Source organism: Mchenga conophoros, linkage group LG11 (genome assembly GCF_057382185.1).
Source record: "Mchenga conophoros isolate Kocher_MC1m ecotype Shallow Benthic linkage group LG11, M_conophoros_male_GT1.1, whole genome shotgun sequence".
Lineage (NCBI taxonomy): Eukaryota > Metazoa > Chordata > Actinopteri > Cichliformes > Cichlidae > Mchenga > Mchenga conophoros.
In genome coordinates this window covers 4,453,550-4,474,835 of record NC_140536.1, presented here as the reverse complement: position 1 = coordinate 4,474,835, position 21,286 = coordinate 4,453,550, and the positions used below count along the sequence as shown (strand labels likewise).

At 39.0% G+C, this 21,286-nt stretch overlaps 1 protein-coding gene across 11 annotated transcripts in view; it reads right to left on the bottom strand.

Moving 5' to 3' along the window:
* adgrb1a (adhesion G protein-coupled receptor B1a) overlaps positions 1 to 21,286 on the bottom strand; it is a 215,461-nt gene that overhangs the window by 55,326 nt on the left and 138,849 nt on the right. For all 11 annotated transcript variants that reach the window (XM_085290572.1, XM_085290565.1, XM_085290567.1 and 8 more), the window contains 3 exons: positions 15,039 to 15,114; positions 11,885 to 11,987; positions 11,749 to 11,792 (listed from right to left, as the gene is read on the bottom strand). In XM_085290572.1, coding sequence (XP_085146698.1) covers positions 11,749 to 11,792; positions 11,885 to 11,987; positions 15,039 to 15,114 — 223 coding nt within the window. The remainder of the gene's footprint in view (positions 1 to 11,748; positions 11,793 to 11,884; positions 11,988 to 15,038; positions 15,115 to 21,286) is intronic.

Sequence of the window (21,286 nt, the reverse complement as noted above, 5' to 3'; positions counted from 1 at the left end):
GAAAGAATTCTGTGATCATCCACTTTAGTTTTCTCTTGTCTGGGCCTTTTAGTGTTGCTGAGTTGACCAGTTAATTCCATCTTTTTAAGACTGTATGAGATTATGGATTTGTTGACATCTAAAGTTTCTTCTACTGCAAACACTGTTTCTAACAGTTATACTCTTGGTTCTGTATGATGTCACAGGGAAGGATAGGGCAACACGTTCTCACTCGTGTTGGATAGGGAGACACACAAGCTCAACCCACTTATTTTTCATTTTGAACATGCTAGTGTCAAAAGGCTGATGTTTTGCTGGTCAAATCAAAGCAGTCTGACACACTCTAGCTTCACGGTTTCATAATTTGACATCTCTGGCAATTAGATAGCAAAACTCCATTTGACCAGGCTCCTGACAAAGCCCAGCCTTATGTTACCCTGCTTCAGTGCACACAGAAATTTAGACACAGTCAAACTGATGAAAAAGCAGCTGAATGTTAAGAATGATGAACGGAAACCAAGCACCAAACTACAGCTGTCAATTGGCAGAAAATAAATTGAGACCAATATCAATAATTATTGATCGTTTAAGTTATTTTTCTTTTCTTTTTTTACCTCTTAACATTCCATGTAGCATTTCTGTAAAGAAAGGCCAAAATCCCTCCTGAAAACCTGCCAACTAAGTCATGTTTTCCTTGAGGATTAAATACTAATTTCACTCAATAGCATACAAATCAATTTAGAACTTACATGTAATGTGTTTTTTTGGTTTTACTTTGAGTTGATATTCTCTCCCCAATGAAATAAAAGTACCATAAATATTAGAAACTGTTCATTTCTTTGTATTTAAATTTATAAATTTTAAGTGAATGTCCTCATATGTGGATGTCATTTTTATCAGAAACAAAGATCAGGTAAAAAAAAAAAAAAATCAGGTAATTCTTTGTTTTTACATTCATCAGGTCCCAGTCAGCCAAATATCAAAGAGAAATAAAAGATGCACGCTATGAAAGCGTTTGGGTCTTAGGAGGTTAAAGCTGGATTTAAAAAAATAAGTGTTTTAAGTTACAGTTATTAGAGCACAAGTAGCACCATTTTGTGTGAGTACAGAATATGACGTCACTGGGTCGGTTAGTGGCAACTAAATGGCAAACAAGGAAGTTGATATTAAAAAGGAGTTTGTGGGGATCACTTTGGTGTTGCAGCAAAAAGTTTTTATGTTAAAAACTGAGGAAAGATTGTTCAGTTTCACTTTTTTTCCCCCAAGCAAAAAGTGGTTCTTCAGTGTTGCCTAGCTACTCTGAAAGGGGAAAAGCCACTAGTTAGCAGTAATGTTTTTGTTTGCAGAGAACTTTATAAATGGGGACCGTGTGGAGGAGAGTGTTTGAGTCAGGTTCACTGGTGGTTCACCAGGATGACCAGCTGACTGTCACTGTCCCCCGTGTTTGTTTTCTTTCCTTGTCAGATCCGGTGTACAGACAGAGGCACAATAAGGCACAATAGCTGGCACAGCATATGTCCACAAAATGTGATCAGGACTACTTTCAATGTGTGACTTAACACCCAGTTATATAATAAATGTATTTTTTCCTGAGAAGATGCTGATGGATGTTGATTGTGCTTAGGTAAATTGTGGTTTAATGTGATAACCTGTTAATTTGTTGCATTGCTTAGGAAAAGATGGTCTTAATCGCAGTATAACTGGGAGTTAAATTAGTCCTAAATAATGCTGATCTCATCTTTTCGACACATGTTCTGACAGATGATTGCGTAGCTGAAAAGTTCCCATAGATATAAGTTGCTTATCCCTCATACTGAAACTGGGCTTTTGTCACTTGGTGGTAGCTCTGCCTTTCCTTGTGAAATGGAATTCTCAAAACCACGGCTTCTGTTGTGTGTACAAGCTTATGTAGACTGAATCTGAATGTACTGTGCTTTTATGGTTGCTATTACTCCTTTAGGCCAGAGATGCCACTGTGAAACAGGCAAATGAGGAGGTTAGAGAAGAAGTGGAAGAGTGTGATGTAATCACTTTAACATTAAAGTGTGCCTAACAACGAGCCATTGTGTTTATATACAAACACAACATCTTCCTCATTCAGTAATAATGAAAACAAACATACAATTGTGAGACAAACCAAATGTTATCATCATCATCATATTTTCACTGTTTGTCATGTACCCCCACGTGCATTCAGCTGCATTCAGTAGAACTAAAATAACCCTTACACTAGACCTAATTACGGCAACCCTTAAATACTTGCAACACCATTAGGTCTGGTGTTCAGGCACCTACTTTAGGGCATAAATAAAATAATATTATTTGTCATGTAGACATTTTAAAAATGTAGCTATTTGCTGAACTGTCCAGAACCAGATTTTGCTCCTACATAGATCATCCTTGTAAAAGCACACTATATTTTCTTAATGCTGGCATTCACCTTACTATCCATGTGGCCAGTTCTTGGCAGAGGACACTGTTCCATGCAGGGCTGCTGGACCAGCACCTAAATTATCCAATTAGACAGTGGGGGCAAAACTGTCCGCAGGCCATGGTGCGGCTCACAGAAAGACTTAATCACATCATCTGCACAAAGAAACTGCACTCATTCCTAATATATTGGATTTCTGTTAGAGGTGATGTGCTAATGTCAGCACTGAGTCACCTCCTGAAGCTAACACATAAACAAACAAATACACACACACACACACACACACACACACACACACACACACACACACACACACACACACACACACACACACACACACACACTCTCTCTCTCTCTCTCTCACACTCTCATTTGTCCTTTCACTTTATTGGAATTTATTCAGCATACCTATTTGCCATACAATAACAGACACACTGTAAGCCACAAATGTCTGCGAGAGAGTTTATTTCTGATTTTAAACATCTCTCTTTAACTGTGCGCATTTAGCATGTGGCCAAAATGCAGCCTTGTTTCTCTCTCTCTTTTTTTTGTGGAATATTTATTGTACAGTTGACTCATTAAAGGAAGACAAATCTGTGATTGTCACAGATACCAGATCTCAGTCCATACTAGATTCCATTCCATTCTATGCAAAATTAAGCTATTCTGGAGGCTAATGTGCGAGCAACACAAGACAGTAGATGAATGAGGGTTTCCAAAGTTGTGTACAACTTGGATGGATCACTTTGAAGGTGCCAGCTGGTCATTCGCAGACATTCCTGGCTCCAGTTCAGCCAGGTGACCTTCTACTGTATCTACTAGTCATATGTAAGTTAATGGTGTTCTTCACTCTCACTGGTAATGTCTTCAGTCATTTGCTGGAAAGTTTATCACAGGTCCTGCAAGTTCCAACCTAATTGGCTCTGGGAGAAAAAGTAATTGCTCCCTTGGTACAATGGAATTGATTTGCTACATAAAATTAAATTTACCTGTGATTTACTACATTATTTGGAGAGCTGAGTTCAATTTCATTGACAGTTCACTATAGTTGACTATGCTTGACTATAGTTCTTGTTGCTCACAAGAACCATCAACAACCAGCTGATAGGTAAAAGGGCAGTTACTTTTTCACACTACATCAGATAGCTTCAAATAGCTATTTTCCCTTGATGAATCAAATAATTAGAAAATTATGTTTTGTACATACTCAGGTTGTATTTGTCTAATATTAAAATTTGTTTGATGATTTGAAACACGTGTGTGTGACAACTATGGAACAGAATAAGAAATTAGGAAGGTAGGGCATTTTTCACAGCAGTGGATACATTAGCTTAAACCTCTGAGGACTAAGCTATCATAGGCTGTAACCGTTCCATATTATTTTCTTTGTTCCCTGATTGCCAAGACAATAGAGATTGTCAGCCACCAGGAACAAATTAGACTTCTTGGTTGCAATGCCAATCAAACTCTCACTACAATTGCAGTGGGACTGGAAATAACTAAAACCAACTAAAGCTAAGTATAAACTACAGGCACTTATAGCACACAACTGTGCTCCATGCTATACTCGGGGCATACTGGCTGTGAACGGAGGAACAAACAGTTGTTACCTTGCTGTATTTGTTTCAGTACCAAAGGTAACAATAACACTTCAAGTAGGTTGTCCAGCAGAGTATTAGACAGTCACATAAGCAAGGAGAGTTTTCCTCACTCCCAGGAGGTCATTGGTGATTGGATTAGGGCTAACAATGTAGCAGCATCAACTCTCCTTTTCATGTGTGGCATAACCAGGGTACACCCCAACTGTCTCAGGTAGATCTGGTGGTGTTTCCAATGTTCTGATAACTTCCAGGCTGGGACGTTCCATATCACCATGATGAATGCAGCAGTGGAGTCATTCTTCAAAATAACTGACAGAGCGTCCTTACCCTTATTGATACTGCATAATACTTTAACTGAGGAGCCATGGCAAAAATTTGAAAATTAAATACTTCCATTTATTAAAAGTGAATAGGCAAAACTGGGTACTTCTGACTGGATTAACAGTCAGAAACAGAAAACAATAACGTGACATTATGAAGAATAACAAGGTTTTAAAAACTGAATAATAGGGAAAAAAAACATTTGTGATATATGACAAAAAAAATACAACTCTGGGATCTGCACAGACGGCAGTGTCATTGCTAATGTTTATACCTGTACAGCCACGTTAACACAATGTGCATTTACATTTCTTGGGAGCTGCATATCAGATAGCAGTGCAGATTACAACACAGAGCTTCAAAATGGTTTAGGTTACATCTGTGTCTTCAGGCTACTTCTTGTTGATATGTTCACATAACAAATGGATCTGGTGTCAATAACATTTGTGGTTGTACTTGTTGTGGTGTCTTAAGTGGCCAATTAATAAAAAATTTAAGAAGTAAAAGATCTAATCTGAAACTTCTATGTTGCAGCGCCGATGCTTTGGAATAACCTTCCTCTCCATATTAGACAGGCTACATCAGTGCCAGTTTTTAAATCATTATTAAAAACCTATTTTTACTCCCTGGCTTTTAACTCTGTGGGTAACTAACATTTTTATTTTATTTGTTTTTTTTTATTGCTATGTCTGGTTTTATTACTATGTGCATATTAGTAATGTACAGCACTTTCGTCTACCAGGTGTGTTTTTAAAGTGCTATATAAATAAATGATGATGATGATAATCTATACAGACCATATACATGCCACACACAGGCTGGCATGCTTAGAACACGCTTGATTAGCATGTTCTGACTATAAACACAACAGTGTGTTCCCTGTAATGCAGTCTCTTTCTATTCAGAGACACATGTAAATAAATATGCTGCCTACCCCTATCCACTAATCTTCACCTTCCCTTGTATTACAGTAATTGATGAAAACTCCAGCCCAACATCTCTGATGAATTGAGGCAGCTGCTCAACATCAGCATCAACTCTGTAAATTAACTGAGACGGCAGGGTTGATTTGTATGGTCAAAAGCAAGGTTAGTGTTTATTGGCTACAGTCTGGTAAACAATGTTTAGCCAACACACTAAAAGCTCTTTCCTCTGATTTAAAAAAGAAAAAGAAATAAAATCTTTTCTCCTGTGTTGCTGTGAATGTTTGAAGGTAAAGCTAAAGGTTTTTTTTGTTTGTTTTGTTTTGTTTTTTGGATATATTGCACAATTAAAACATAAAATGCTCTTTCATTCCAAAAATCTTCAGACTATTAGCTGTTTAGTTTTGTTTTCAGTTCCAGTCTGGTCAGATATAGGCACCAGTCTAGTTTCTGGTTACATTTTCTTTTTTTCAGCACAGAAAATAATTTCCATATTTTATGGAGAAATGGAGAATGTGTTAGCAGAGAAATAATAACTACTGGACAAATAATCTAGCTAGACTATAGACTATATACAGGGAGTGCAGAATTATTAGGCAAATGAGTATTTTGTCCACATCATCCTCTTCATGCATGTTGTCTTACTCCAAGCTGTATAGGCTCGAAAGCCTACTACCAATTAAGCATATTAGGTGATGTGCATCTCTGTAATGAGAAGGGGTGTGGTCTAAATAGTGAGATATCTTGCAGAGGAATGCAGCAGTCTCAAAATTGCAAAGCTTCTGAAGCGTGATCATCGAACAATTAAGCGTTTCATTCAAAACAGTCAACAGGGTCGTGAGAAGCGTGTGGAAAAACCAAGGTGCAAAATAACTGCCCATGAACTGAGAAAAGTCAAGCGTGCAGCTGCCAAGATGCCACTTGCCACCAGTTTGGCCATATTTCAGAGCTGCAACATCACTGGAGTGCCCAAAAGCACAAGGTGTGCAATACTCAGAGACATGGCCAAGGTAAGAAAGGCTGAAAGACGACCACCACTGAACAAGACACACAAGCTGAAACGTCAAGACTGGGCCAAGAAATATCTCAAGACTGGTTTTTCTAAGGTTTTATGGACTGATGAAATGAGAGTGAGTCTTGATGGGCCAGCTGGATGGGCCCGTGGCTGGATTGGTAAAGGGCAGAGAGCTCCAGTCCGACTCAGACGCCAGCAAGGTGGAGGTGGAGTACTGGTTTGGGCTGGTATCATCAAAGATGAGCTTGTGGGGCCTTTTCGGGTTGAGGATGGAGTCAAGCTCAACTCCCAGTCCTACTGCCAGTTTCTGGAAGACACCTTCTTCAAGCAGTGGTACAGGAAGAAGTCTGCATCCTTCAAGAAAAACATGATTTTCATGCAGGACAATGCTCCATCACACGCGTCCAAGTACTCCACAGCGTGGCTGGCAAGAAAGGGTATAAAAGAAGAAAAACTAATGACATGGCCTCCTTGTTCACCTGATCTGAACCCCATTGAGAACCTGTGGTCCATCATCAAATGTGAGATTTACAAGGAGGGAAAACAGTACACCTCTCTGAACAGTGTCTGGGAGGCTGTGGTTGCTGCTGCACGCAATGTTGATGGTGAACAGATCAAAACACTGACAGAATCCATGGATGGCAGGCTTTTGAGTGTCCTTGCACAGAAAGGTGGCTATATTGGTCGCTGATTTGTTTTTGTTTTGTTTTTGAATGTCAGAAATGTATATTTGTGAATGTGGAGATGTTATATTGGTTTCACTGGTAAAAATAAATAATTGAAATGGGTATATATTAGTTTTTTGTTAAGTTGCCTAATAATTATGCACAGTAATAGTCACCTGCACACACAGATATCCCCCTAAAATAGCTAAAACTAAAAACAAACTACAAACTACTACCAAAAACATTCAGCTTTGATATTAATGAGTTTTTTGGGTTCATTGAGAACATGGTTGTTGTTCAATAATAAAATTATTCCTCAAAAATACAACTTGCCTAATAATTCTGCACTCCCTGTAGACTACTAGACACGTGTTTTTTTTCAACCTATTTCCCTCTCAGGCAAAACTTCTGTGAAAAGACACTGAAAGACTGTTGACTTCTCAAAGCAAAAGTTGAGATTTGGTGGGAAATTGAAAGCTGGAAAGCTGCCTTCACAGGTCATTGCAAAGATATCTTGAAAAAGATGTTTCCTCTAAATCTGGTTGACAGTGAAAAGACACTTTTCTCACTCAACGCCTCTGCAAACTTCTAACAAGCCAATTGAAACCCACAACATTCACATGTGGGATGAAGTTCTGACTGTCAGAAAACGCTCAGGAAATAAGCTTACTGTGTGGCACACAATAACACATAACCCTACGAAAGACAGTTTCCTTGTAGATAAATCTCTCTCTCTCTCTGTCCCCTGTGCACTGCCTGGATTGACTAAAAAAAGAGCCTATGACTCATGCAATGCCTAGAATTATAAAAGATCAACATGACCCTAAGAGCCTTTATCAAGAACTCATGGGGATGTGGCAAAAAACACTAAAGGCCAACTTTGGCCAGTTACAAAAGTCACTATCAAGTGCAGATCTACCAAAAGGATGCTCTGTTCCCATTGCTTTTCTATAATGGCCTGAAACCCCTCAGTGAAACCACTGACAAGCCTGGCTATGGATACCAACTGCGGAATAGAGCAATCATCAGTCACCTTCACTGATCCACTAGGATCTACAGAAGGGAATGTCACTGGGACTGGAGAAGTGTAGTCGTATGGTAACAAAGACAGGGAAGGTAGTCAGAACTGAGGGGATTGCAATACCCGAAGGAAACAGCTGTCCTGGGAATCCCATAGGCAAATGGGAACCATGAAGAGGCCGGTGATGAGATACCCTGCTGGGATAATAAGCTGGCCAAAGGAAGAGATAGGAAGCCACTTACATCAAGACAATATACTTAATGAATATCTCAGGTAGCAGAAACCAAAAAGAGAAGAGGAACCATCATAGAAGGACTGGCCCCTGCAATCATAGAAGGACTGGCCCCTACACAGTATTTAACACCGGCAGACAGAAGAAGTGGCTGATATTGAGAAATCCTACTAGTGACTAGACAAAGGTGGACTGAAATATAGCTGAGCCACTAATCATGCATCAAAGGAACAAGCTCTGAGCACAAAAATCATAGAGGCTGGGATCTACCACACCAGAACCCCAGGTGAATGCGGTGCAGAGACGCCCCTGGGACAATCTCACACATAACGATAAGACGCAAGTTTGGAGCAGGCGGGCCATAAATGGAATGCCATAACCAAGCGTCTGGCATAGTAGAGTATGAGTATGGCTTGGAAGTGCTGAGATCAAAATGGGATATGCTCGTTAGATTGGTAGAGAATGCCTGAGCAAAGATCCTGTGGGGCTTTCAGATACAGACAGATAAACTTGTATCTTCCTCAATGCCTTTTTTGTACGCTCCCAGTTGGCCAGCCTATTCAACCCTCTGAGGTCCAACAACCTTTTAACTCTTATCCTTCCCCCAGAAAATAACACTATAACAATAAGCATGGCGATATTGCAATAAGAAAATAAGTAATGCCTTTTCATTTTTAATTAAATGCTCTCCAGGGTCTTGAAAGCCAAAGAACAAAGAAAATAATAATTTTAATTGACAAAGAAGATGCTCAGTTTTTTTTTTGAAAGTCCACCTGCCCCACTCCACTTTATAGAAAAGCTATACAAACAGGAGAATACAGTGAACAGTGTGTATCACTGGCAGAGTGTCTGAGCTGCCATTCACGGCAATATTATTCTGATGCCAATTAATATTTAGTATTTATAGCACATCAGGAAAACGTATACTGTAAACAAAGTAGTATTAATGCCAACATGTGTGAGACAGGGAGACAGAGACTGCTGATGTTCTTGTTATTGATTCCAGGAGATTGAAGCCTGATGCAAGTGAAGGCCCAGGCAGCTTCAACGCTCTTATCAACATGACAAGGACGTCTCCTCATATTCCAATTTCTCTCCCAAATATTAAGTCATTAATCATAGCTCCTGTCCTAGATAGATTTTAATTTCGCATAGAACGTCTCTTCCCCCAACCCCGCACCCAAACACCACAAGATTGGATTCTTTTGTCCTTTCTGTGTTCCTGCTTTTGTCTCTGTCGTCATTTAAGCTTGCTGAATATGGCGATATCTACGAGGTGATTATGATCAGTTTGGTCAAAATAAAACTCTTATAGATGCTGGTTTTGAGTAGATATTAGACAGATAAAAATGTACCACTATTTATCACATTAAAGCTTGCATTCATAACATAAGAATTTGGCCTAAACAAATTTAGTTTCAGGGCTGTGTGAAAACTGGGAACAGAAATTCAGCACAGGAGGCACTGACTTTCGTGCATAAAAATACAATTATTTAGAGAAAGAAGCAGGATTATTTTAATAAGAAAAGTTGTTTCCATGAACTGAAAATGTCTTTTTTTGGCAGGGGAAATAATCAATTTAAGAAGCTGTTCAGAAAATTATTGCAAAATACCGTCATATTAATATGTATACTTTCCTTTAAAATCGGTTTGGGAATAAGACTTGGCAAAATAATCTGCGTGTGCTTTCGTGTTTATTTTGCCCCAGGTTTCTACACACCAAACCAAAATTATTTTTATCCCTTGACTGAGGCGATGAATGTTCTGCTCTCTGTCTCTGTAACACAAGTTTATACACCCATCTAAATGCAAATATCCAAACCTGCATTGCAATAAGGCTACAAAATGTTCGACTCTTTCCTCCTCCCTGTCCACATCTGTCTTTCAGTGCTCACATAGTTTCTTTGTATTTTCCAGTCTTAAACAAATAGGGCATTTAAGACAAGGAACAAATGAGTACTGCTTTGAATCTGCCCGTAGAGGTTGTAAAACCGAACTGTTCAATATGTATCTTTTATTCGTTCTCTTTCCTCCACACTCTCTCCTCTCTCAGTAGACTCTGAGCTGCTCACTATCGTTCATGTTGATAACTGTGCGTGGGTTGCGAGAGGGAGGAAAGCAGTGAGCGACACTTTTAATTTTCCACATGCTACATCAGTGTCGTAGCAGTGATAGCACTGGGTTAATGTTGTCCCAGACAAGAGCAACCAAGCTGTCCAGCATACTCAGCACCTTCCACTGGGGAGCAGCTCACTGACTTTGTCAAGATTAAAAACACTGTGCCTAGCCAAAGAACTTCAGAGGGAGCATGGCCTCTCTAATGACTTGACTTAGGTGCCATGTGCTATGCATGCGGGTCTGATTTTAATACATGGCATAGCTTGTAACTGGGTGATGCAGTTTGTTTTTTTAATTAGTTTTTAATAATAATAATAATATGCAAACAATGCGCAACGTTCACATTCTGGGCTCTAAATCATTCACCAAAGCCTACGTTTCCCAGATATGGATTAAAAGTTGGAGTATAGTAGAGATTTTCAGAAATATAGTAAAATTTATGATAACTTGTCACTGTTAGCTGTGGTAAAATGTGTCAAAGAAATGGAAACAGAGGGTCCATGTGGTTAGTGAAAAGACCTGAGCAATCACAGAATAACATTAAAAAACAAAAAAGATCTTAGTAAATAATGACATAATTGTTCATTTTGGTCATTATTTCCCTAGAGTACCTCCCTTGGGTTGGGGGGGGAGATGGATGGATATTCTTCTTCTTTAGCTTCAGATTATCTTAAAGCTTCACCATAAAAAATATTCACATATATAGGTGTATACATACAATAACCAGCCAATGTGTTAAGTACTGTTCAGCTGCTGTTTAACACAAGTATCTCAGAGCATGGACTCTGAATTTAGGCCTATAGATCTGTGGGAGTTCAAACCAAGAAGGGCGATTCAGGTGACATTGAATATGGTATGGTTGTTGGTGCCAGAGGGCTGGTCTGATTATTTCAGAAACTGCTTATCTACTGGGATAGTATCCAATGAGTGTTAGTTTCTGCTGAAAAATGGCTTTTTGATGTCAGAGATCAAATTAGAAGGGACAGACTGCTTTGAGCTGGAAAGAAGGCAATAATAACCACTCATTACAACAAAGATATGCATAAGAGCATCTCTGATGCATGTAAAACCCTGAAGCAGATGAGCAACACCAGATGCCACAAAGCAAACTGGGGCTACAAAGCTAAATTGTCTCAAACTGCTTTCTTGAACACAACGGTGAGTTCACTGTTCTCAAATAGCCTCCATAGAGCATCTTTGGTTGTGGTGGAATGCATCATGGATGTGCAGCTGAAAATCTTCAGCAACTGCCTAATGCTCTAATTTCAATATGGCCCCAAATCTCTCAGGAATTAAATTGCATGACATCTGAAATGTCCTACACGTCCTACTGAATCCATGCCACAAAGAATGCATTAATATTTAATTATTATTTGATTAATATTAATTAATACGTCTGTGTGTGCTGTCAAATGTCATATCAGAAATATCATGGGCCTTACCTGTCACTCTCATCCCAGGATATACAGGTGTGGTTGGTGGTGCCCTACATAAATGGAGAACAGAGAAACCACATGGTTATGAAAGAGGATCAGTTGCAGCAGCTTTATAGCTGTAAAAAGTTGATTTTTTACTCACGTTATAAAGGTGAGAGAACTCAACCACAAATGGAACAGTGAGGGAAGCAGGGGTGGGCTTGATGGTCACTGACAATACCCTGGAATTGAGGACTGTGCTGTTTCTACAAGAAGAGAAAAGGCAGCACTGTCACCTTTAACTGACAATCTATACTGCAGTGGAAATGCACCCAAAATTTCAAGATACTCAGATGTAGATGAAAGCACACCAATGTTTTGTCTGAAGTATCTAATATATGAAATGGATTCTTCTATAAAAATATTTCATTATAAAAGTGGTAAACTGACAACTAATTTAATATACATAAAACAAAACAAAACCCTGGAAATTAAAGCTAATACAACTGGGAGATGCTACACATGAATGCATGTAATTCATCTAATTCATCCCAAAGTGGGTGTGACAGAGGGCAGAAGATTCCTCGGAATGTCTAGACAAACAAAATATAAATAGATGTATGGAGGAAACATAGCCCTACAAACACAGAAGTGCATTTCAACACTGAAAATTGAGAAAACTAATTTAGCATAGACAAACGGATGAATTGCTATCTGGAAGATCACTGGTCTTACTGACTCCAGTTCTTTGATTTCATCGAACATCAAATGACACTTGACTTTAAGCTAGCTAAAATGATGTCCTTGATCCTGATTAAGTTCACAGTCCTGATATCTTTAAGGCCACTTGGGGAATATGCTGCCAATAATGGCATCCACAGATGACAAAGTCATATTGAAGGCTGTTGTTCAAATGAAATTTGAAAGGACATATTGACATTATCCTTAGTTTAGCAAATATTATGTAGCTGCCACAAAAAGCTAGGCCACTTAGAGTTCATTTAAATACTGATAGTTTGTGTTCAGTTGTATTTTTTATGAGATCCAGACCAGTCATGATTTCTTAATCAACAGGATGATAAGTACCACATTTCTGCTTCAGTCGTTTTACAGCCACTTGCCAGAATCTTTGTGCTCTACTTCAGAACAAATGGATCCAGTAATCCTTCTTTTCCAGTAACTGAAGCACATTGTCTATCAGTATCTTATAACATTTGAGACATTTTATTTTAAATTCTCTATCCCAGCTTAGTATGCATTGCTATTCTGTTTTTCCATAGCTACTATCAATCATGTGGAATCAGACAATCAGAAAAAAGTGAATAGCTACTGGTAGAACTGACATCGAAAGCTTCCAGTTGGCCAATCATGTTCAACAGCCCGTGCTCTGTTTCCTGATTATTCACATCATCACTGTATCCACAACACACAATCACCCTCTCACCATTTGAAAACACAATCACTCATCTTAAACTTTTGTGTCACCTAGTCTCTCGCTTCAAACTTCTCTCATTTTCTTTTAGAGAGGCATCAAAAACAGAAAAGGAGTAGAGACAAAGATAAAATTGGGAGAAAAAGAAGAGTGAAGAAGAGCGGAAATATAGATCTCAGATGGTGAGGGTCTGCTTGATTTTTCTCTTATTTTATCAATTCATGTGTTTTTAGCGTATTATCATAATACATTACTCCTTCTCAACGTTACTGCAGGCTGTTTCTATTAAAACAAATGTAAATCATCATGCTACCAGCAACTGCAACTTCCCCCCAAGATATGCCTTTACCCCAAAAACAAGACGTACATGGGGCCACCCACTGCGAGAATAGTACTCCTACATTTATTCCTTGCATTCATTTAGCTAGAAGTGCTTACTGTTGCAGCTGATGCTAAAAGGCCTGGCAGCACAGTTTTGCTGCATTGGAACATGGTTAAACGTCTTGAGCATTGTTGTTAAATGGTGTGTGTGCACTGCGTGGCTATAATACTAAAGCAGTTGGATTAATTCAGAATACCTTTCTACACTTTTGATAACTTAAGCTTTACTGGCCATCGCTGACCAGAGGAATTCTTGATAGGGAGTTCTAGCAACATATACTAGGAGAGTTTATCTTATAACTTTTGAAGATTGGACTAACTCTATTAAGGACAGAACTGACTTCAGACAAATGTTTAATTCCACTTGATTCTGTTGTTACCTTACAGCTCAGTGTATGACACCTGAGATAAATTAACCATTTATCCTCCACACTGTTGCAGTTTTTAGTGGCCAGAGAAGCTATTATTCTTCACTGGCAAATTTCCCTTCAGGGAATTTGGCTACGTGGGTAACCTGTGTCAAGGATGTTTCACTGAAATAGCTATGTGTTTGCATCACAGTATGAAAGAAAATTATGGTGCAATTAATGCAATGAGTGTCTTTCTGCCTCTTCCATACCAGAGTTCCGTAAACTAAATCAAACTCTGCAGAGCCCGTTTTAGCTGGAATATTCCAGGATTTGATTTGTGCCTTAACAGGTAGAAACTGAGAAAAATGATCATACACAGAGTCCAATCTCCATCACTGCTAATAACCTGACCCTTTTCTGTTAAGCCTATGTGGTCTTAACACCTTAACCTGAACCCTAAATCTATATGTTGAAGAATGAAAAAAAAAAAACAGAAGATTGCTGAGAATTTTTAACTTTAAATGTTTGGGGGTTTTTTTTACATGAATTTGGATATGTCTTTAGTCTATAACAAAGTGGTGAACAGACAAACCCACTTAACACCCCTAGAAACACTAGTAGTATAACAAAAAATTTTTGGATACAAAGTCCAGTGCATGTCTTCAAGTGACTTCACTGACAGACTCATTTAAATCAAATGTAAGTGTTCCCTAAAGAAAAAACAAAATCCCATAGTAATGCGCATGGAGACCCATTCTGACCCTAGGCTAAATAAGCATTTTTCATTAACTGATAATTATTATTTATTAATAATCATTATTTTCTGCCTTCATGATAACTACAAAATGAATATGCTGAACAAAACCATTACATACAACCAAAAACTCGAGGAATAAGAAAAGACAGATGAAACAAAAAAAAAGGAATTCTGAGATGAATGGATTTCATGACAACTTCTGTGCCACCACAACCTCTATCACAAAGTCATATCTATACTGACACATGGAAAGTCTTTTTTTTGTGAAACCCAGTATCCCTGGTTCATTGGTATAAAACATTCTGTTGCATTCATGCAAACCCATTATCAAATTCCCTGTCTGAAATCCACCTCCCCAAATCCCACTTCTTTCAGAAGCAGCCTTGAGAAGTCTTACCTCTGCAGATTGAGAATGCTGCCCAGGTTTCTGTACAGAGCAATGCCAGTTACAAATGTCGAGGTATCATCTGGATCTGCATTAGGAAAGAAACAGAGGTACAGACAAGGATTAACATGGGATTTGGCATATGGGAGGAACTCTAAGAACAAACTTAGGGACCTCCAACGGTGTAGCAGTAAACAATCTTGATGCATGCTCAATCATCCAGATATGGAAATCCCAAAAAGTTCATTCTGTTCATCTGGATGTAGCACTTAAAACGTGTAGGGATCCAGCACCTCCTGTTAGTGAGCAATTCAATCTCTTAGGCAGGTTAATCCATATGACTGTTGAATGGGTTAATTTTTAAGATGTATAAAAGGTCAAATTTGGTGAGAGAATCAATTCTGTATCATCATCTTTACTTTTAGTTTAAATCAATGTCTGCTCTCCTTGAAGTAACCTAACACAAATATTACATTTTGCTCCGTACAGTCCAACAATATGCATCACTGTAAACTGCACCACACTACTGCAAACCAACCAATTTAGCCTACAATAAACTGTCTATCACATCTTTTCATACAACCTTTGAATGACACAAAAGTATAGTATACTTATTATAGTATACTTATAGTATAGCATACAAAGTATACTTAGTATACTTCACTTGTACATTTAACTAGTGGACACATTTTGTGATGAACCGTATAAAAATTGTTTGCATGACTTTTAATTTATTGAGCTGTTTGGAAAGTTGCTACTGAAATGACCCATCACTTAAAAAAAGATAATTTATGTTCAGCTCTGTATCTCCAGCAAGACACCAAAGTACCTTGAATGCAACTTTACATCTTCACCTTGAGTGCATCACAGGGTTAAGCAGGAAAAAGGATTTTTTTGAGGTTGTAAGTGAGCTGTTTGTTATGCTCTTATTATTGAGCAAGTATCTCAATGCCATCACTGAAAGAAACACCAGGCTGCAGCACATGAAGATTTACCTATTCACACAGACAGTAATATGGATTAACCTGCCTAACAGATTTAATGCTCACTAACTGGAGGTGCTGGATCCCTGTTCTGGATTGTTCCACCCCACTTTAGTCCAGGCCAATGAGACAGGCTGAATGTCTCAGTCTCTGCTAGCACAATGGCTTTTTCTATAGAATGCAGGTCAGCCACGCTGCCTCCACTCCTCCAGCCCCCAGAGCACTTACAGTGGGGCTGGCCTACATGACTACTCAGCTATGAACTCTGTCTCTCACACTGTTAGACACAAACCCACAGATACATGAAAACACAACTGTGCACACAGAACAACAATCATGCACATGCTCAGACAGATATGTAAAGTTGAAACCAAAGATAATTTTCTGTTAAAAAGTGCAACACACACACACACACACACACACACACACACACACACACACACACACACACACACACACTATAAGCTCAAATACAAAATACTGTCCATGGTCTTTGTATATTTTTGTCTGACACCAAACTGATTCCTGGAATTGCAGGAGACTATAGCAACATTAGTGACACTGTCATCACTCTGGGAAAAATAATAACATTTTTTAAAATAAATTTCACTTGGAGAACTAAAAAACTCTCACATGGCTTGATAGTTTCTGGGCTGCTACACAAATGTGCTTCTCAAACTCTTGCAAACCTTTTTTAGGACGTTTTTGTAACCCCCACCCCCCATTTTATTGCATAAAATGCTATTTTCAACATTAATTACAACAATTATTGTGATTTCATTCTTTCTATATTTGCACCTGAAACTAAACTGGAAAGTGTGTCTTCCAAATGTAACTCTCTTGAACTGGCTGCTTGGTGTGTAGGGTTGTTCACAGCTCAGGTTGCCAGGCTTATAGTCTTTGAGGTTGAATCCTTCCTTTGCAGTAATTTTACATTTCAGTTTCACTGGATTTCATTCAACGTTTGGTTAAACTTAGGAAAAGATCAGTTGCAAGTTGCAGCAACAGCAGAGGGACACATTTTTTTTCAAGCCAACATGAAAATAATCAGGGGAAAGCGTTTAAATATATATTATTAACACATTTACATGTAAATACAAATTAGCCATCTAGCTTAAATGCTTCTGGCATAGACGCACCCTGGAATGCACTTAATTCCTCCTTTGGTCACTAGCGACTTTGTGGCTTTAAATATATTATCTCCCCCTGCTGGTACTGCAACATCTGCTTAAATGCCCATTTTTCACTTTGGACAGGGAAAGTATGAAATGGACAGGGTGGACCAGCATGTTTATTACATGCTCTGCTTTGATATTGGGTTGGATTAGACAGTTAATCCAGAAAAGACTATTCCTATCATGACAGAGATGTTTCACTTTAACCTAAATGCGATAACCTTTGCAAATTCAGACTGCAGTTGCTTTTCTTACGAAAAGAAAGCCTCAACATGGCATTTAATCTGTTATTAGACTCAATTGGCTTCTCTCAAAATGTAAAAGAACCCACCCACCACTTTAATCACACTCTAGATCTTGTTTCAACATATGGCATAGAAACTGAACATTTAACAGTGTTTCCTGAAAACCCTCTCCTGTCTGATCATTTCCTGATAACATTTACATTTACAATAATTGATTACACAGCAGTGGAGAGTAGACTTTATCACAGTAGATGTCTTTCTGAAAGCGCTGTAACTAAATTTAAGAATATAATCCACCCACTGTTATCATCTTCAATGCCCTGTACCAACACAGAGCAGAGCAGCTATCTGAACACTACTCCAAAAGAGGTCAATTATCTTGTTAATAATTTTACCTCCTCACTACGTACGACTCTGGATACTGTAGCTCCTCTGAAAAATAAGGCCTCAAATCAGAAGTACCTGACTCCGTGGTATAATTCTCAAACACGTAGCCTAAAGCAGATGACTCGTAAGCTGGAGAGGAAATGGCGTGTCACAAATTTAGACGACCATCATTTAGCCTGGAGAAATAGTTTGCTGCTTTATAAGAAAGCTCTCCGCAAAGCCAGAACATCTTACTATTCATCACTGATTGAAGAAAATAAGAACAACCCCAGGTTTCTCTTCAGCACTGTAGCCAGGCTGACAAACAGTCAGAGCTCTGTTAAGCCAACCATGCCTTTAACGTTAACTAGTAATGACTTCATGAACTTCTTCACAAATAAAATTTTAATCATTAGAGAAAAAAAATACCAATAGTCATCCCACAGATGTAATATTATCTACAGCTACTTTCAGTACCACTGATATTCATTAAAGACATTCTTATAGCCTCTGACAGTGGACTCATCTCTGCGCTTGTCCTGCTAGACCCCAGTGGAGCGTTCGATACTGTTGACCATAATATCCTATTAGCGCGATTAGAACATGCTGTAGGTGTTACAGGTACTGCACTGCAGTGGTTTGTATCATATCTATCTAATAGACTCCAGTTTGTGCATGTAAATGGAGAGTCCTCTTCACACACTGAGGTTAATTATGGAGTTCCACAGGGTTCAGTGCTAGGACCAATTCTGTTTACATTATACATGCTTCCCTTAGGCAGCATCATTAGAAGACATAGCATACATTTTCACTGCTATGCAGATGACACCCAGCTCTATCTGTCCATGAAGCCAGATAACACACACCAATTAGTTAAACTGCGGGAATGTCTTAAAGACATAAAGACCTGGATGGCCGCTAACTTTCTGCTTCTTAATTCAGATCAAACTGAGGTTATTGTACTCGGCCCTGAAAATTTTAGAAATATGGTATCTAACCAGATTCTTACTCTGGATGGCATTACCTTGGCCTCCAGTAACGCTGTGAGGAACCTTGGAGTCATTTTGGACCAGGACATGTCCTTCAACGCACATATTAAACAAATATGTAAGACTGCGTTCTTCCATTTGCGCAACATCTCTAAAGTTAGAAATATCCTGTCTCAGAGTGACGCTGAAAAACTAGTTCATGCATTTATTACTTCCAGGCTGGACTACTGTAATTCATTATTATCAGGAAGTCCTAAAAACTAAACCTAAAAGAGAGCAGATTTCTCCTGTATTGGCTTCCCTTCATTGGCTTCCTGTCAAATCCAGAATTGAATTCAAAATCCTGCTCTTCACATGCAAGGTCTTAAATAGTAAGGCCCTATCTTATCTTAATGACCTTGTAGTACCATATCACCCTATTAGAGCACTTCGCTCTCGCACTGCAGGCTTACTTGTTGTTCCTAGAGTATTTAAAAGTAGAATGGGAGGCAGAGCCTTCAGTTTTCAGGCCCCTCTTCTGTGGAACCAGCTTCCAGTTTGGATTCGGGAGACAGACACTATCTCTACTTTTAAGATTAGGCTTAAAACTTTCCTTTTTGGTAAAGCATATAGTTAGGGCTGGACCAGGTGACCCTGAATCCTCCCTTAGTTATGCTGCAATAGACATAGGCTGCTGGGGGATTCCCATGATGCACTGAGTTTTTTTCCTTTCCAGTCACCTTTCTCTATGTGTTAATAGACCTCTCTGCATTGAATCATACGTATTATTAATCTCTGTCTCTCTTCCACAGCATGTCTTTATCCTGTCTTCTTTCTCTCACCCCAACCGGTCGCAGCAATGGCCCCGCCCCTCCCTGAGCCTGGTTCAGCCGGAGGTTTCTTCCTGTTAAAAGGGAGTTTTTCCTTCCCACTGTCGCCAAAGTGCTTGCTCATAGGCGTCATATGATTTTTGGGTTTTCTCTGAATCTATTATTGTACGATCTACTGTACAATATAAAGCACCTTGAGGCGACTGTTGTTGTGATGTGGCGCTATATAAATACAATTGAATTGAATTAAAACAGCCAACACACTGAAAGATCTTAGCATTCTTGTGAGTTTACTGGAAGCCACACTGTAGACAACACAGATCTGATAAACTTGAATGTTGATGAGCATGTCAGCTTTACTTGTTTCATTAAGTTGTAAAAGCAGTCATGTTGGCAGGCTATCTCAAATACTGTATGAACCTTTCTCACAGTTTTTTGTTTTTGAACCACAACCAAAGCTACCATCTATTTATGTTGGTTATCCTTCCCAAATCTCAAAAATATACAGTGGATAAATAAGAACAAACAAATGTGTGGTTCAGGAACACCAAGTTACACTTTTGTTTCCATCGATATTGATCTGTAAAATCTGTGGCTGCAGCTTTCTGTGGGTGAACCCCCACTGTTGAAGAGTAGTGCCAACATGTGAGGAGACTTAATTGCTGGAGAACATGAAGTCACTGGCAGGCCTGAGGGAAGGAAATGCTTTCTTTATCTGGCAGCTGTGTCAAAGGCAAAATAATATTACAAATAATAGTAAAAATATTAATAATAATTAAAACACACACACAAACATGCACTCTCTCTCACATATAACTCCATCTGCTGGGACATTTGCTGGGACTTCTGCTCCAGCACACTACATGGCAGCCCGAGAGAACACAGACGTGTGCCAGGCAGCAGGCAAAGGCTTTAGCTCCCAGGCAACAGCTGAGCTCCCATGGGCATCAGGGGGTAACCGAAAAAGACACGTGCGAGTTGTGAGGGGGTTGAAGTATTATTTGTCCTACTCATACACGCTTTGGCTGGCCTAACCAATAGGCTAGTCAGACTGTGTGTGCTCAGTAAGAACTAGCCTGGAGGGACAATAGTTTATAAGTTATGTGTGTGCAAGAACGGAAACGGTTAAATATCTGCTAAACAGCTAAATCTCTGCTCATAAGCACGCACACGCACGCGCACACACACACACACACACACACACACACACACACACACACACACACACACACACACACACACACACACACACACAATATGGCTCCAGTTTTAGAGCCATATTGTGGACTGTTCAGAATCTGAACCTGTTAGTGGTGAGAGGAACTGGACTAGAAAACCCATTAATAATGAATGTGTGCTTGTGCTTATCTAATAAGCTCCATTATCTCTTTACAGAAGCACACATGCCGATCATGGAGTACAGAATATGCAAATTCCATGTGACCGATAATATTTTGAGCATGTAAAATGAATTTTTGCTCACACTGTCTTTAAAAGATGTTTAAATCACAGCTGCTTTAGTTACCAGTTACACCAGCTACCTACAAATAGAGTGGAGCCTTGAACACACCTTTAAATTAACCTGTACTTGAGTTGAGGTTGTCACGATTAATTACTATGTCAAACAGAAAGTTGCGTTCAGAGGGAAGTAAATGAATTTACAAGAATTATTTTTCTATTTTAGCAGTTTTTC